Source organism: Vigna radiata, chromosome 9, assembly GCF_000741045.1.
Source record: "Vigna radiata var. radiata cultivar VC1973A chromosome 9, Vradiata_ver6, whole genome shotgun sequence".
NCBI lineage: Eukaryota > Viridiplantae > Streptophyta > Magnoliopsida > Fabales > Fabaceae > Vigna > Vigna radiata.
Genome location: NC_028359.1, coordinates 250,131 through 267,962, shown reverse-complemented (window position 1 = coordinate 267,962; position 17,832 = coordinate 250,131). Strand labels below are relative to the sequence as shown.

Sequence of the window (17,832 nt, the reverse complement as noted above, 5' to 3'; positions counted from 1 at the left end):
TGAAGTTCGTCTGTTCATGTTCCTGTTCCTGTTCTTTTTTATTTATTATTTATTACTTTTAACACGTAGTGTGAGAAGTACTAGAAGCATAATAGATAAGAACGTGCGGATCCATGTGTTCTTAGATTAGAATATTATTATATATGTGACCAGCTGAATGAAATTTCCAAGTCAAACCACACCTCTTCATCAAATCAATTCATAATAAATTCTGCCTTCTAGTGGGCCAATGTGTCACCTGAACAAGATTACTTTGTATATAAATAAATTAACGGAAATTATGATATATTTTTACATTGGTTTAAATCATTTAATTGTTTTTTATTTTTGGGAAGTTTTTCTATTTTGATCTCCGTCTTATTAGAATCTTTAATTGAGTCTTTATAAGTGTTAATTTCTATAAATGTGACCTATTTAGAGTTGAAAGACCACGTTTATAGAAATTAACAGGTCATCTTTCTAGCTGTGCAAAAAAATTAACCATGTTAACTAAATTTAACGACAGAAACTTAATTGATTGAAATTAACATTTATAGGGACTCAATTGAAGATTCTAATAAGATAGGGATCAAAATAGAAAAACTTTCCGAAAATAGAAACAATTAATGGTTTAAACCTTTTACATTTAATTTATATTATGATATACTTTTATATTTATTTGACATACAATATTGTTGAGTGGTACTAAAAATAAATATGTGGACTTGACCGAATAATATTTTATCAGTATGGAAATTTATGTGTATGTGTACGTTGAACCTCATATAAGAGTAAAATAACAGTATAAAATAATGGTATGATAACATATTTTTATATTTATTTAACACAGTATAAAAATAAGATGGTTGTAAAAATTATTTTAAATAGTATAGAAAAAAGGAAAATTGGAGAGAGTTGTGTGTTGACCGAAGGCAAGTGTTTTGTTATATGGATTTGTTATGTTTAAGTCTTACGAAGTAGTGTGTGGGTGCTCTGAATGTGGTCCCTTCTTTCTTTGTTTTCACTGTAACCATTTCAAACATTTTCCACGTTCCATCTATTTATAACCTATTTTCTATGGCCACTCTTTACTTTCTTCTCTTCTTTAAGCCCCACACTCACTCTTCTGCCACGCAATTTATACAAAAGTCTCTTATATTCTGGTCCAAAAACTCAGCTACAAAGTTATGCCAAACACTGCTCTGTCACATTCAAAACTTCAGTAACCATTTATTCCGTTTTCCAACTTAAATCTCACTTCGATTGGAAATAAAATTAATTTATAACATGTAAATAAATATTTTACAAACTAGTTTTTTGAAAATTAAATTAAACTTAAAATTCACCTGTTGTTATTATATTTAATTATTGGTTGAATTTGTTAATTTGTTAAAAAAAAAATTTAAGAAGTTAAATATGTTTTTGGTTTTATAACTTTAAGTAAAAATTAGAATTAGTTACCTTTCAAAATTTTGGCCTAATTTAGTTCCCAAACTATAAAAATGTATGAATTTAATCCTTTTAACTAAATTTTGTTAGGTTTATTTGTTGTTTCAAGCACATTTCATGATAACATTTGGATTGTTTATACTATTTGACCTATTTTTGTTTCAATTTTAATTGAGAAACACATTTGAAACATCAAACAAAGTTAATAAACTTTGGTTGAAATGACTAAATTCATAGATTTCTAAAGTTGAGAGACTAAATTAGGCCAAAATTTAAAAAAAAAAGACTAATTTCAATTTTTATTAAAAATTAAAAAATCAAAAACATATTTAATCCAAACTTTAAGCATTAGACAGATAGCAGCAGTAAAAAGCTTTGGATGAACAGGATTTTGATTAACAACCTTAAATCATATTTAAATTAAGTGAAAGTATTATATATGTGATAATAATAGTGATTAATGATAATAACAAATTGGCTGTTAATAATATATAGCTAATTTTAATTTTTTTAGATTATATATATTAAAATGTTTTGTTTTTCTCACAAAGCTTATATCTATTAATTTGTACACAAACTAAGGTTAAAAAAAGGATTAACTAAAAAGTGAATAGAATGATCCATTAAGAAAATAGCATTTAAAAATTGACTACATGCACGATTTTCACGCGAAAATCGCTTGGCAAAGAAGAAATCGCGGCAGAAAGTATATCTGATTTAATTCTTAACCAACAGTAACATTTATAAAGTCTGCTGATATTTATTCCTAAAGAATATGAAATTATTTAGAAGAAAAATATTAATTGAATTTGAAAAAGAAAAAGAGGAAAATAATAGGTTCATAGGATAGATCGAATAAAAACAGTAAAAAGTGAGAGACGTGTTAGAAAGTATAGAGACTGAGAGACCAAATTAATAATAGTGAAGGATTGTGTGGCCACGACAATTAGTCAATCCAATGAATTCAAACCAGAAAACCATAATCCAGAAATTTCTTCCAACACCTTCACATTTAATTACAGCACCCAATTATAGACAATTACTCCTTTGAATTCAAATCTTTCTCTGCTCTTATTTCTCAACACATGCTCTTGACAAACATATCCATTCCTTCAATCTTTAGATATGAGAATAATGTGTTTGACTGCTTTGGTGGTTTTGGTTTTGAATTGAAGGAGAGAAAGCTAAAAACAATGGGAAGAATCACACATTATTTGACTCGAGAGCGACTTCGTAGATTCATATGTGACTTTGTCAACTTATGTCGGCTGTTTCATTCATTCCCTCAAACTGCATCATCACCCTACGTAGCTGCGTCATATTCATCTTTCTTTCTTTTTCTTCTTCCATTAATCAGTATAAAAAGTTTCATTGCATTCAATTTTTTTTTCATTAGTTATCAATTTTTTTTTATCGCGGAGTAGAGCAACTTGATAGTTCGCAAGGCTCATAACCTTGAGATTATGAGTTCAAATCCCGGCATTATATGTAGTCAATTCTATGGCATTTTTCAAATTATGACTATTAAATACATAGGGCAAATAGTGGGAATCGAACCCGCGTCTTCTTCTTGGCAAAGAAAAATTTTACCATTCGATTATATCCTCGTTTTCATTGTACTTGATATGCGATTCTATTTAGTTATAAAATATTAACATTACCAAATTTCATAAATCAACAGCGTATACAAATATAATTTTTTGATATATGTCTGATTGCGTAATAATCGCATTCAAAATTTTCTAATCGATAAAGTTAAATTCATAAAATATCATCAATTCTGTATAACAATAGCTTAAAAGATTAAGTACTTGTAATTGACACAATGAATTTTAATTTTTTTTTTCTAAAAATAATATGTATTTTCTGCCATCTTAAATAAACATAAACTATTTTATAAAAGTTAAACGTACATAAAATTTATGTATAATATGAAATTTAGTAAAACTAAATTATATAAACATAACACATGAATTATAACATATGAATTGTAACAAGACATAACAAAAATAGTATCTAAAATGTGCATGGTAATTAGAAGAAGTGATGGCATGGATGACGTTAGATAAACATATTCAAAGCAATATTGTTCACATAGCATAGCAGTCACCACTTCCTGTCGGCTTCCCTTTTATTTTATCCATCATTTTCTCGTTAAAAAAATTCATATCTTAAGATTCAATTAAATTTTAAATTATATTTATTTTTTATATATAAATAGATAAATAAAAAACGAGTGCCGAAAAGGGAACAGTAAACAGCAGTAGAATTTCATTTATATTTATTTATACGCACGTGGGCCTACAATGCTCTTCAATGCAGCACGTCACACGTTTCTATATACACGTGCGGTCGACACCTCTTCCCAGTCTTTAAATTCATACCAATTCAATTAAATGATGCAAAATCATTTTTTTTTCTATAATAAAAACAAAAAAAATATGATAAATTAAGACATTTTATTTGTGATTTAAATTGTCGTGTTTTTCAATGTTTGTTTTTTGTTATACTTTAAGAAGTCCTCCGACAAACATTTTTTACTCTGCTCACGTTAAAAAATGTTGAAGAAATCAGCATGTTTCTCACACTTATTCTATTCAACTAATGAATCTTAATTAGAATTCTGCAATTGCTCATGTGAAAAATGGGGTAATGCTCCATTTATATATACTTTTTAAAAAATATTATTATTATATTTATATTTTTAAGACCTGTTAAAAATTAAGTAACCATAATATTGTATAATTTTTATACTTTTATTTTTCATGCTTTTATTTATAATTGTATTTTTTTATGGTGCAATAAATTAAAAATGCTGATTTAAACATTTTTCCTATAGTTTTTTAATTTTTTGTACTTGTAGTGTTTATTCTAAAGTTTTAAATCAAGGTTGCATAGTTTTCTTTAGATCCAGAAATTATACAAATGAATGGGCCTCGTTTTAAATTTGTGAGCTACAAAGAAAGCCCAATAATTGAAACATTTGAAGCCCGTTATTGGAATAAAAAAACGAATGATTGAAAGCCCATTATTGGAGCCCAAAAAAACCAATTGGATCGAAACGCGCGCAAAGATACACACTAAGCACTCTCTCTCTTGATCATTGTCTCTGCTGTGGATCTTCATCGGCAACTTCCTTCCCTGTCTGACAGGTAAGTCACCGGTTACACCTTCGATTCGTATTTTCCCAATTCGATTTCTCCGATCACGCGAATTGTCGTGCGCGTTCGTCGATCAGATCTTGTGTTCGTTGAAAACCAAGATGTCGGGGCAAACGCAGCGTCTGAACGTGGTCCCCACCGTCACGATGCTGGGAGTGGTGAAGGCGCGTCTGGTAGGAGCCACGCGCGGCCACGCGCTCCTGAAGAAGAAGAGCGATGCTCTCACGGTGCAGTTCCGTCAGATCCTGAAGAAGATCGTGACCGCGAAGGAGTCCATGGGCGACATCATGAAAACCTCGTCGTTCGCGCTTACCGAGGCCAAGTACGTCGCCGGCGACAACATCAAACACGTGGTCCTCGAGAATGTCCGGGAAGCCTCCCTCCGCGTCCGCTCGCGCCAGGAAAACGTCGCCGGTGTCAAGCTCCCCAAGTTCGAGTACACCTCCGACGCTGACGCCAACAAGAACGACCTCACCGGACTGGCGCGGGGCGGCCAGCAGGTGCAGCAGTGCCGCGCCGCATACATCAAGGCCATCGAGGTTCTCGTCGAGCTCGCCTCGCTTCAGACCTCGTTCCTCACTCTCGATGAGGCTATCAAGACCACGAACCGTAGGGTTAACGCTCTGGAGAATGTGGTGAAGCCGCGGTTGGAGAATACGATTAGTTACATCAAGGGGGAGTTGGATGAGCTCGAGAGGGAAGATTTCTTCAGGCTGAAGAAGATTCAGGGGTATAAGAAGAGGGAGATTGAGAAGCAGATGCTGTTGAAGAAGGTTGAGTCTAATTTACCTCTGCACAAAGCGGTTTCTTACAATTCCTCTAATCTGTTGGCTGTGGGTGACAAAGATGAGGATATTATCTTCTGAATGTGGTTCCATCCGCTGCTGCTTCTGCTGGGTGAGACTTCTCTGCTATTGTTTAGGCACAGTTTTCTGTATCATGAATAAAGGTCCTTAGTATATGTTTATTTATTTCTTTCTTCATTAATTCGAGACGTCATCGTTTTTAAAGTATGGTTCTTATCATTCGATCTTATGGAAGCTTTTGAACTTGCTGTGAGTAGCTGTAATTTCGTTTCGAAATATATTACATCTCCATAGAGTTGTGGGCATTGTGGAAAATCATATTTATCTTTTACTTGTATCAGAATTCTTATTATTATTATTTTAGCTTGCGGGTTGCATTTTTACTTATATCTGTACACCATCGATGATTAGAGAAGTTTTTATTTTTGGATTGGATGAAGAATGGGGTTTAAGGATTGTGGTCTTTGGAATATGAAATCCTTAGGTGTTGGTCTCGGGTTGTGAGATAGATTTATTTATAGTTAGAAACTATCACTCACAATACTTGATCGACATATAAGACAATTTCTCAAAATAAAATTCTAAAAGTGGTTCTAGGATCTTGAGTCTGTACAGTTAAACATCTAGAGAAATTCAAAATCCGTAGAGATGCACTGTGAAATATCTCAGAGAAAAAAGGCCTTCTAAAATGCTTACCATCGTGATGAGGCAGATGGATGGTGCAGAGCTTGATTTTCTGTGGTTTAAATCAGCTCAACATGCTATCCTTAGCGGAAATTAATTTCTTCTTGAAGGATCAGAGATGTACCAGCCTTCCATGTTGTATTTACAGAGAGATCCAATGCTCTAAAGAATGATCTCCATTTTATGGAATATACTTAAACATTGACACGAATTAGCCACACCAACCAAAATTTCCATTCAATTCTATGTGCAACAATCTTCCTGAGATGGCAGCAACAAGTGCTGCTCTGAAATTAGGATCCGTGGTCAAAGAAGTTGCCATCTGTTCCACCAAAACCTGCTGCACTTTAGGTGTATCTACTTTAGTTTTCGTGCCCTTGGATTCGTTGCTGCCCTTAGATTTTGTCAAGTCAAGGATAACAAGTGTTGGAGTGGCAGCTGCACAAGGCACTGAAGCAAGGGTCACACTACTCCCAGAACCTGATGTTGCCCCCATTTGTGAAGAAGCTTGGGGATGGTTCCCCTTCATAGGTAGCCACCAGAACAGATTGGTCATCCACACTTCTTTGCACCTTTTTTACAGGGCAGCTTGGAGCAAAAGAGCATTTGAAATATGCTCTTGGACATGGGTTATCTCTGGTCACTTTTTACCCATATTTCCTCCACTGGTACCCATCTTTCACAATCTGAAACCACATACAATGAAAAACCTGTCAAACGTTACTCCTAATATTTTATGCTATTAGCTATGCCTAATAGGAAATGAATGTAAAGAGTCTTACAAGGGTGGTGTCAGATGCTTCGGTCCTGACATAAACTCTTGAAATTTTTTGTTTCATGGAAATTTCACATGATCTCCTTTTTAAACCAGTTCTTTTTATAACTTCACCATCCAGAATGGCCCTTCCTTTTGACTTTTTATCATCCAAAATTTGGACATCTCTTTTACTAGTAAAGGTTCACGACCCTTAGTTTCCTAATTAAGAATGAGATAAAGTTTAACACTGCACTAATATTGACCCGTGCTTTAACGAAACAAGCCTTGGAATTGTATTTCCAAGGAAAAATTTAATCTAAAAATAACTAATTGAGAAGAGTAGAAAATAACTTACATCATGCGGTTGTTCCTTTGCAACTATAGGAACATTAAGCTTGTTCTCAGCTTCCTGAACCTGAAGCATTGCAAACACAACCAATCCTAACATGATTCTAACTCTGACAAAATCAAGCAACAGCTTGTTGCAAATAACAATAAATATGTAGATATAAATAAAATAGAGATAGATGCCATCCAGAATGAATGCTATCACACACAAAAACAGCTTGAGTTAGAGACAATGTTTTGGTGGGAAATTACTGGCTTATTAGCAATCAGCTGGAGTGGTTATTTTTCTCTGCTGGAATATGATCAAAGCTTCTTCCATGAATAAATGAACACAGATGACATGGTTGACAGCAGTTCATTTCCTACTTGAGTTTTAGTACGTCTATTTCTTTTGAGCATGTTTTTGAATGATTAAAATCATTTAATCATAGACTTGGCTAAAATTGATTATTTAAACCCCCAACCCTCCTTCCTGGAAAAAATCTGACTTTGTTTCACAATTTTCCTTTACCTAATTTCTTATTCCTAATGTTAAATGCACTTTTTCAGTAGTTCTTTCTTTTACAAACCATTGAGCACCATCTGCTTTCTCAAAGAATTAGTTTTTAGGTGATTCTTTTAGAAAACATACTAATGAAACAACAGTCACAGCAAGGTTCTAGAGAACTTGCATACATCAGCTAAATTTGTTCCATGGTTTCCAATATGAAGCCAAATTAACACTAAGGAAGAATATCATGAATTAGCTATATAAGAGTTTATCTGACAGAGTATTTGCAAGTAAAACGAACTAAGTCAATCTGATTAATTGTAAGTGGAATTCTCAGATATCATACAATAACATAATAATCTTAGTCCTTGTCCTTTTAGTAATTGAATAGTATTACGTCCTCATATATCTCTGTTGCTCAAAATAAATTCATCAAACATATTTGGGGTATCAAAATTAACTGAAGTTGTATTATTACAACTTATGATGATAAACTTAATTGACCTAATTAAAATTTTAAAATCATCAAATAGTATGATTGCAATGCTTTAGATGACAAGTACTAATATGTTAATTTATGTTTTTTTTTTCATATAAGCAATAGCTTTACACCCACAAATATTTTACATTTATTTAATATTATTATTTTTTAATTATTTTTTATAAAACTGTAAAAATTTATTTTTTTAATAATTATTTGTAAATCTGTGTTTTTATTTTTTTTCTTTTATCATCATTTATTATATCTTATAATGATTTTTCTCAATTTTATAAGGTAATGTATGAATCGGTATATAAATATCACTTATCATATTAAGAAACTGTGAAGTAATGATAAGGTGCGGATGTCAAACCAAATCAATGTTTGGTGGTTTTGTATATGATATGATTATCTATTATGGTAGCCACTAAAATTGAAACTTGAAAACGATCTTATATGACACATAAACATAAAAAAGAAAATCTATTTTCAAATTTTACTCTAATAATAAAGTTAAACATTATAGTTTTGTATTCATATTTTAGTTTTTATAACTTTTAATTATCATAATTAAACATGTTTTACTTTTAAAATAATTATTCTTAAAATTCAAATATTAAATTTAAGGATCCCTATATTAAAATAACAATATTAGGTATTATTGCATTGAAGTGACACTCATGGGCTTTAGCTTTACGCAGTCTCATTAGCTGTAATCGACTCAAACACACGTCAGCAAGATGGGTCCCACACACTCTTCTCTAACTTTCCCACTTTCATTCCATCATTTAATTCTAATCATTTAATTAATTAATTAATTAATCGATTGATTAACTGCGAGATTAACGTAACAACAAAATAGCACCAAATTGATCCATACAAACAACTTCTTCACAATGTTTAATACATCCAATTAATAGAGAACAAATTGATCAATAAACTAAAATTTTTATCACTCCATTGGGACATTATTCAAAGAACAAATTAATGATATTTTTTCTTGAAAAATTTAATAATATTTTGTCTTGAAAATATTAATAATATTTCCCTTTATTACATCATTATTCTAATCTCATCCACACATCCAACACTTTATTTGTATGAACGAAAAAGAAGGAATAAAATAAAGGAAATGGAATAAATGGAAATACCAACCTATGGTTTAGGTGAACAAGAATTTTTAAAAATCTTAAATAAAGACAAGAGTGCCTATTATTTAGGTTGATGGAAATTGAAAAGCTATATTAAAATAAAATAATGGATTATTTTACCCAAATACTATGAATGGGCTAAAAAATTTATACTATATATTTATTCGTATTTATAAGGTTAAATTTCAGTTTTTAAAAGCCGAATTTTAAACTGTGATTGGAAGGAAACAGATCAAAACAAGTTAGAATTCAGTTTCTCAAAAACTAAATTTGGAACTATGATTTAGAAGAAACTAGTTGAAAATTAAGTTAAAATTTGGTTATTCGACAAATTGATTTTTTTTTCTTTTTATTTAAAAAATAATAGATTCTTTTAAAACAATTTAAAATTCGATTGAACTGAAAAAAAAATACTATAAATATTTCACAGAATATACTATTTAAATAAATAATTTATAATTACTTAATATATGATATATGTTTCAGATAAGACTAAAAAAAATTATAATTAAAAGAGTAGAAGAAAAGGTAACGGAATTGGGTTAGATCCCCACGTCAGCTCCACCTCTAACGTTACTGTTAGATTTCTCCATATTTAGGTTTTCAGGATATTTCCTCTTCTCTGCCATTCTCAGACCTTCCCTTCTTCACTTCTCTCTTTCCCCTTTTCAACAACTTCGTAATCTCACCCTTATCCACCAAAGTTTCCTTCTTTTGCTTCACGTTTCATCTGTCACTCTACTGGGTATTCTTCTTCTTCATCATACATCATACATGCACCATGAAGATTTTCAACCCTTCTGAATGCTTTCTCCGAAACTTGGTATGTCCTTCGGACACCATATTCCTCAAAAGCATCAATCTTTCTCATCTGGGTTCTTCCCATCTATGCCAATTCACAATGTTCATCCTCTCTTGGCCCAATTAGTTCAAGTCTGATCCACACATTTCCCAATTCTTCCCACCGTTCCTCCCATGGATCCGCAGAACGAATCCGACCAAGCAAACCCCAGAAACATAATCTTCGGTAAATACGAGATGGGGCGGGTGCTGGGGCAGGGAAACTTCGCCAAGGTCTACTACGGCAGAAACCTCGTCACTAACGACAACGTCGCCGTCAAGGTCATAAAGAAAGAGAAGCTGAAGAAAGAGCGACTGGTGAAGCAGATCAAGCGCGAGGTTTCTGTCATGAAACTGGTGCGGCATCCCCACATCGTTCAACTCAAGGAAGTCATGGCCACCAAAGGAAAAATCTTCCTCGTCATGGAATACGTTAAGGGCGGCGAGCTCTTCACCAAAGTCAACAAAGGAAAACTCTCCGAAGACCTCGCCAGAAAGTACTTCCAGCAACTTATCAGCGCCGTCGACTACTGCCACAGCCGCGGCGTCACCCACCGCGACCTCAAGCCGGAGAATCTCCTCTTGGACCAGAACGAGGACCTCAAAGTCTCCGACTTTGGACTCTCGGCGCTGCCGGAGCAGCGCCGCGCCGACGGCATGCTATTAACGCCGTGTGGGACCCCTGCTTACGTGGCGCCGGAGGTTCTGAAGAAAAAGGGCTACGACGGTTCAAAGGCCGATATATGGTCCTGTGGGGTAATTCTTTACGCCTTGCTCTGCGGCTATTTACCCTTCCAAGGTGAGAATGTTATGAGAATCTACCGAAAAGCGTTCAGAGCTCAGTATGAATTACCGGAATGGGTTTCGTCGCAGGCCAAAAATCTCATTTCGAATCTCCTCGTTGCTGATCCTGCCAAGAGGTATTCCATTCCCGATATAATGAAGGATCCATGGTTTCAATTCGGGTTCATGAGACCCATTGCCTTTTCGATTAAGGAATCCGAGGTAGAAGACAACATTGATTTCGAAGATGTGGACAACAACGAGGACGAGGTCTCGATGAGGAAACCCGCGAGGCCGTTTTACAACGCGTTTGAGATAATCTCGTCCTTGTCGCACGGGTTTGATCTCAGGAGTTTGTTTGAGACGAGGAAGCGGTCGCCGTCTATGTTCATCTGTAAATTTTCGGCTTCGGCGGTGATGGCGAAGGTGGAGGCTGCTGCAAAGAAGCTGAATTTTAAAGTTACGGGGAAGAAGGAGTTCGTGGTGAGGATGCAGGGGGCGGAAGAGGGGAGGAAGGGGAAGTTGGGGATGACGGTGGAGGTTTTCGAGGTGGCGCCGGAGGTGGCGGTGGTTGAGTTTTCAAAGTCTGGCGGCGACACTTTGGAGTATATTAAACTGTGTGAGGAACAAATAAGACCATCTCTGAAAGACATTGTTTGGAGCTGGCAGGGTGATAGCAACAATTAGTTTTTACCTATTTTAACTGTTTTTATGTTTTATTTCATACCATACCATGTACATATGATTTGGAGTTTCTGATGTTGATTATTGAACTACAAATAGTACCTAAATTGCAACATTAATCTCGCAAATTATAGAAAAGTAAAAGCATGGTTTTGGATGGACCAATTTTAATTTTACAACTTATTAAAAAGTCATGATATTTTGGTTATATGTGAAACAATATAAGGTTGTGTGATTGATGTTATACTAAAACTATTACATGTCATTTTCACAATGTAAGTTGATAACTGAGCTATTAAATGTCAAAAGTTCAATCCCAATTAACTGAGTATTATGATTTGAAGTTAGAATAATTTACTATTAATATCTTAAAAATATATATTAAATTTAAATTTATAATTTCAAATATTTTCTAACATTTTATAAAATGATTTCAAATACTATAAATCTGCATTCTTTTCAAAGCTTTAAACATAAAAACTAAAGGGGGTGTTTGGATCGCTTTATCGATATGATAAAACGCGCGGCGCCGCTGCTTGCTACCAAACAAAACACAAATAAACGGTGATTGCTTCGGCGCCGTCGTTGATTATGGAACGCATCTTTTTCTTTTCTTTTTTCACATATCATCTACCTTACACTTTTACTATAATTTTATAACTTTTATAGTACTATTGCTGAATTGTTTAAGTACAGCAATTTGCACACTTGAACCAATGATTAAAATTTTTCAAAAAAGTCAAATCATCATAAAAATATATGACCAGTTTTCAGCTTATCATTTTGATACCACTAGAAAAGCCCTGAAAAAGGACATTGAATTGAGGATGTTTGTTTTTATTAATAGAAATAAAGGTGTGTTGCAGAATGAGAGTGGAGGGTACATTAGAAGTTGTCCCTTTTGAGAGTGTTGTAGCATGATTTTGGGGTCCTCCACATCCTACAACGTACCATCAGCTGACTCAGATCATACTCACTTTTTCTCTCAAGATGAGGCTCATAATAATACTACATTTTCCCTTCTCCTCCAGGAACTTGTGCAACTCAACACCATATCATTCTCAACTCAACTTGCCAACTTGTCTAAATACAGACACAATATCATATAATCAATTCCCATTTTCCACAACACACCGACTCGCCTAGATATCCAACTTATCCCTGTCTCAACTATATTATCATAAACAAAGTTATATATATATATCGTATAGTGTTTCAGGAATTGTTCCAAGAGTCGATCGTCCTTCCTTTCCTGCTTTGTTTCGATCGTTTAATCATTTATGAGAATACAATCTATATTTTATTATGATAGATCAAGGTTGTTTTACCTGAACATGAATAATATATTTAGAAGTCTTTGTGTGGTAGCCAAACACATTGATTAATCATTAAACTAGACAATCAAATTCAATAATATTTGTTAATTGTCTATTAATACCATATTTTCGTGTAATATGACTTGTCAATCACTTGTAAATAGTGTATATTCACATTTAATATGACCATTAAACATATTAATTGGCCATTAATGATATTTACCTTTCTTGATTAGTATGTCTGATTGTCGGTGGATTGCCTGTTTTGGTCTTAGATTCTTTCTAGCCGATCGATCACTGAGGTATAGTACATATAGTATGACTATCTGGTTGAGTAGATGAACAATCGGAATAAATTAGAATTAATATTAAAAATATCATGTTAAGTTTAAGCAAAATTATTATTAATTGGATTGTAATTAAGTCAATACTAATATGAAATTCATTTCAAAATCTATAAATACATGTTTGTAATATCATGATAGGTTGGTTATATTCATTGAATATTTATTACTAATAGCGTTAAATCTTTCAACAGAGTATCTTAGATAATTTTCATTTAGACAAATCATTATTAAGTTAAGAATTAGACGGTTCTTTTAGTCTATAATCTCAAAAGGATTACTCGAGTAGCCGAACGATTAGATTAAATGGAAGTTGATACTAAAGATGATTATATTAAATCTAAAATTATTATCATTTATATTGTAATCAGGTTGATATTAATATAAAATTCATCTCAAAGCTTATAAATATAAATTTATGATATTATGACAGGCTAGTTCATTGAATATTTATTGTTAATGTTAAATAGTGTCACCGAACAATACAAAACATGAAACGAAAAAAAAAACCTGTAATTAAAGTTGTGTATTAAAAACAAGGTTTGACCTCGATTGAATCACTAATGCAAAAATGTTGTTTAACGTCACCCAATAGACGTCGGTTTGTTGGTAATCCGACGTACATGAGTGGACGGTGGCATTATCGTAAATAGCTTGGTAACCTAGACGTCGGTTTTAGGTTAAGATGACGTCTTTTACACTGTAGACGTTCACATTAGTGCAAACCGACGTCTAATGGTCTGGGGTAAGTGAAAAGACAGTCCAGTGACGTCGGTGTTCACGGGGGGTCGACGTCTATGGGACTGCAATTAATGCTCTTTACCTAATTCCTAGACGTTTGGACGTCGCGTAATCAAAAGGCGACGTCTACGGCCTGAATGGAAGGCGGGAAGACAAAAAATCTTCAATTTAGACGTCGATGTTCAGTGGAAGTGACGTCTATGTGCCTGTAATTAATTAGGTTCACCAAACTCGAGGGCCATAGACGTCGAGTAGAAGGGGCACCAACGTCTATGTGCCTGCAAGTAATTATGTTCATCATTATAGACGTCGGCACCCCATGACAACTGTCGTCAACATCCCTGAAAGGAAATCAAACGTCAATCGTTTCAGCTCTGTAGACTTCGGCTCCCCTATACATCGACGTTTAATGGTATTCAAAAGGTCAGATGAAATGTTAACTTGGACGTCATATTAGTGAGATAACCGACGTCTATGTCAATATAAACGTCGGTGTCTGGAGCAACTAACGCCCAATTTCATTTTAAATACAACCGCAAACTCTTCGCGGCATTCAGTTTCTGATATCGTCTTCCTCTTCTCCATTTTCTCTTGCGGCCTCTTCCTTTTCTCGCATGCGACACCTCTTCTTTTTCTCTCTTGTGACATCCCAGGTGCGTGGTTTTTTTTTATGTTTAACGTTTAAACTTTGTTTAGTCTTTCATTGATTATCTTCTGGTTCAACTGATTAAAATTTGCTTTCTTTGTGTTATGTTTTAGTGCAGTTTTGTTCCTTTCTTGGAGTAACGTAGTAACACATTCTCCCTCTGCTAGCTGCCTCCCAGAAAAAAGCGGCGTCTATTGAATTTCTTTTGATCATTTCAACCCAAAAATGATCCTGGGTCATTGCCTAGTTATCGTTTCACCGTGATTTTCTTGCGGATGAAAATGGAACTAAGCAAGAACCCAGGTTCGGTTTTAGGTTGAAAAGATCCATAAGAAATTTAAGAGACGCAAGCTTTTTTTTTTTGGGGGGAAACTAGCAAAAGGAGATTGTGCTACTAGGCTATCCAAAGACGGGAACAAAATTGCACTAAAACACAACCACTGTATTAGACGTCGGTTAATGTACACACCGACGTCTATAGTACCTCTTAGACGTCAGTCAGTATCATTTGTGAAGTCTTTAGTGCCTCTTCTACGTCGGTTATTGCTAAGACCGACGTCTATATCATGTCTTTAGACGTCCATTTTCCTCCCACACCGAAGTTTAGTGACGTCGGACCTGTTAGTAACTGACGTCGCGATAGACGTCAATTATACTATTTTTCGGACGTCGCATTGACGTCACCGAAAATGACGTCGATTCAGTTGTAGACGTTAAAAATCCAAAATAATCAATGTTAATAAGTGTTTTTACACTGGTAAATATGCTTAGTATATGATATGTTAAATGTAGGAAATTTTGGATTATTGGAAGAAAAGTTGGGTTGTATTATGAATTAGATTATTATGGAAATAGTATGTGTTGTATAAAAAAAAGCAACAAATTATAAGACAGAAGTCTTATCCCGAGATTTGTGTGAAAAGTAAGCAGACATATATATTATAGTATTGCAATGATTGAATAGAATGAAAAGATCAACCCATTCGGAAATATAATATCAGTATGGCACTCCCACACGCCAATAACTTATTATATAAAAAATAATCATAAAATAATCATACTTCTCATGATATTTTTTTAATAATATTTTAACATTATTTATATATTATTATGTGATTCGTTCATGTTAATATTTATATTTATTATTATTGAATTGAAATAATTTTAAACCAAACATAGATCACATAACACGTAAATTATATATTATAAAGAAATGGTGTAAAAGTATTATGTCTTATATGAACGTGATAAGTTTTCAGTGAAAAAGTGATTTTTTTCTGTGGGAGTTTTGAAAGGATTATGATATCATAGAGTGTGATCCTGATCCTTGTGCTGTGTCTCTCATGTTCAGCAAATTTCACTTATGTCGAAATCAACAAATGTTTGTTTGGTCGTTTCATACGTCTGATAAAACAAATGAAGCACGTAGTTTAGTTAGAAATTGTATTTTTGTATAAATGATTTTTTATTTATTTGATATTATCTTCTTCTAATTTTTATTCTTTTTTCTTAAATAGAAAATTTTATTTTTATAATATATGTTAAATGAATATAAATTTTATCTATTCAAATTAACTAAAAAATATTTATTTTCTGACTATACAGTATTTCATTCATTTTGGACCCTTTCATTTGAAGAAAAACAATCATTTAAAAAATGAACACACACGTCAAAAAGATTGTTTGATGATTGGTTATGACGAAGTCTTTCTGATAATTATTGTATATTATATATTACTTTTCTTTGGAAGCTTTCAAAGTTAAGATAACAAAACTAAAACACACGAAATATTATAATAAACTTATAATATTTTTTTTCATTTACATCTATGTTAAATGTAGTAATTCTATCATTTAAAATAAACTAATTATAACTTGAAAGGAAGGAAGTGTATAATATATTGTGTATGTAATCATTTGTCAAACATTTTTTTGAACTTATTTCTATGTGTAAACTATGACAAGTAATAAACAATGATGAAGAAAATATCTATCAATTGTTACGCAACGATTTCTACACATCATTAGAGATTTTGAAAAATATAAATAATTATACTTTAAAAAGACATAACATTTTTAAAATAACGATACGAAAGTATTTAAAACATACATAATAAGGCGAAAATTTGTTAGAAGTAACACAACAAAACAAATGTATCACTGAGATTTATATATCATCAGCATTTGTAATGTGTACTGTATTTTTTAAGTGTTTGTTTCCGTCATTGTTTTAGAATTTTAGTCAAATTGATAAATTATTGAAGGCCATTCAATTTGTAAATTGTAATTTTCCGATTTTGGAATCATTATTGACATTCAATTCAAAAAATAAATCTTTTCTTAGTCAAAAAAAATCAATTATAGGTGATGACAGGTTACTAAAACTATCAACTGATAACACTGACTGATAGGTGAGTAAAGTTATTAAAGATAGTTTAAGACTAATTAATAGCATAATGATCATTAATAGATGATTAACAGGTATATTAATAGTCAATAACAATCAATTAATAAATTTGATTATCATAAGTATATAAATAGAAGTTTGATGTCCAGATAAAAATATTTTTGATATAATTTAATTTATTACGATATTACTTAAGTGTCGAAATGTTTTCTATAGATCAGAACATCAATCGATTTAGAGATAGTGATATGTAACATACCTAGGAGAAACATGGCTTAATCCTAAAGAATTATTATAGTCATGTTTGTAATGTTTAAATCGTCTAGTATTATGTTCACCCTATAATGTTATAAATCCTGATAATAAATTTATTATTAAAAAAGTCAAAGTGTAATAGCTTACATTGATATTATTTGGAAAATGTTACTTTGACAACCCCATTTGACAACGTTTTTGACAACCACAAATGGCAACGTCTGATTGGCTGTTTGAAATGTATTTTTTAAAAAGAAAACAACTGAAGGGAAGGGCATTTGCGGAAAAGGACATGGTTGAAATTTAATGATTCGCGCCTAGGTAATCCATCTCTCTCCAAGAAAGACGTAACTCTCTCCACGAAACCACGATACTCCACGAAACCACTCTCTGTGTCATTGCAATCTCAGGAAACCTTCACGAAACCATCACTGTGTGTATTGAAGTTTTGGGTTTTACGTTTTCGATAACGTTCCGGCACTGAATTGGAGGAAGTGTGTAAAGGGGCGA

At 32.9% G+C, this 17,832-nt stretch overlaps 2 protein-coding genes and 1 pseudogene across 2 annotated transcripts; 2 read left to right on the top strand and 1 right to left on the bottom strand.

Annotated features, from left to right (window-relative positions):
- The first annotated feature begins 4,456 nt into the window (after positions 1–4,456).
- On the top strand, positions 4,457–5,710 carry LOC106773530 (V-type proton ATPase subunit D). The gene is made up of 2 exons (XM_014660216.2): positions 4,457–4,580; positions 4,667–5,710. Exon 2 carries the CDS (start codon positions 4,691–4,693, stop codon positions 5,453–5,455), a length of 765 nt encoding a protein of 254 aa, XP_014515702.1. The 5' UTR covers positions 4,457–4,580; positions 4,667–4,690; the 3' UTR covers positions 5,456–5,710.
- LOC106773052 lies at positions 5,502–8,116 on the bottom strand (annotated as a pseudogene).
- Positions 8,117–9,840: 1,724 nt separating this feature from the next.
- LOC106774251 (CBL-interacting serine/threonine-protein kinase 5) lies at positions 9,841–11,784 on the top strand. Its single transcript, XM_014661182.2, has one exon. The coding sequence runs from the start codon at positions 10,282–10,284 to the stop codon at positions 11,614–11,616; it is 1,335 nt and encodes a 444-aa protein (XP_014516668.1). The 5' UTR covers positions 9,841–10,281; the 3' UTR covers positions 11,617–11,784.
- Positions 11,785–17,832: the final 6,048 nt, after the last annotated feature.

Bases quoted from the DNA above. Each gene is read 5' to 3' on its own strand.
- LOC106773530 (XM_014660216.2), top strand. From the start codon at position 4,691: ATGTCGGGGCAAACGCAGCGTCTGAACGTGGTCCCCACCGTCACGATG.
- LOC106774251 (XM_014661182.2), top strand. From the start codon at position 10,282: ATGGATCCGCAGAACGAATCCGACCAAGCAAACCCCAGAAACATAATC.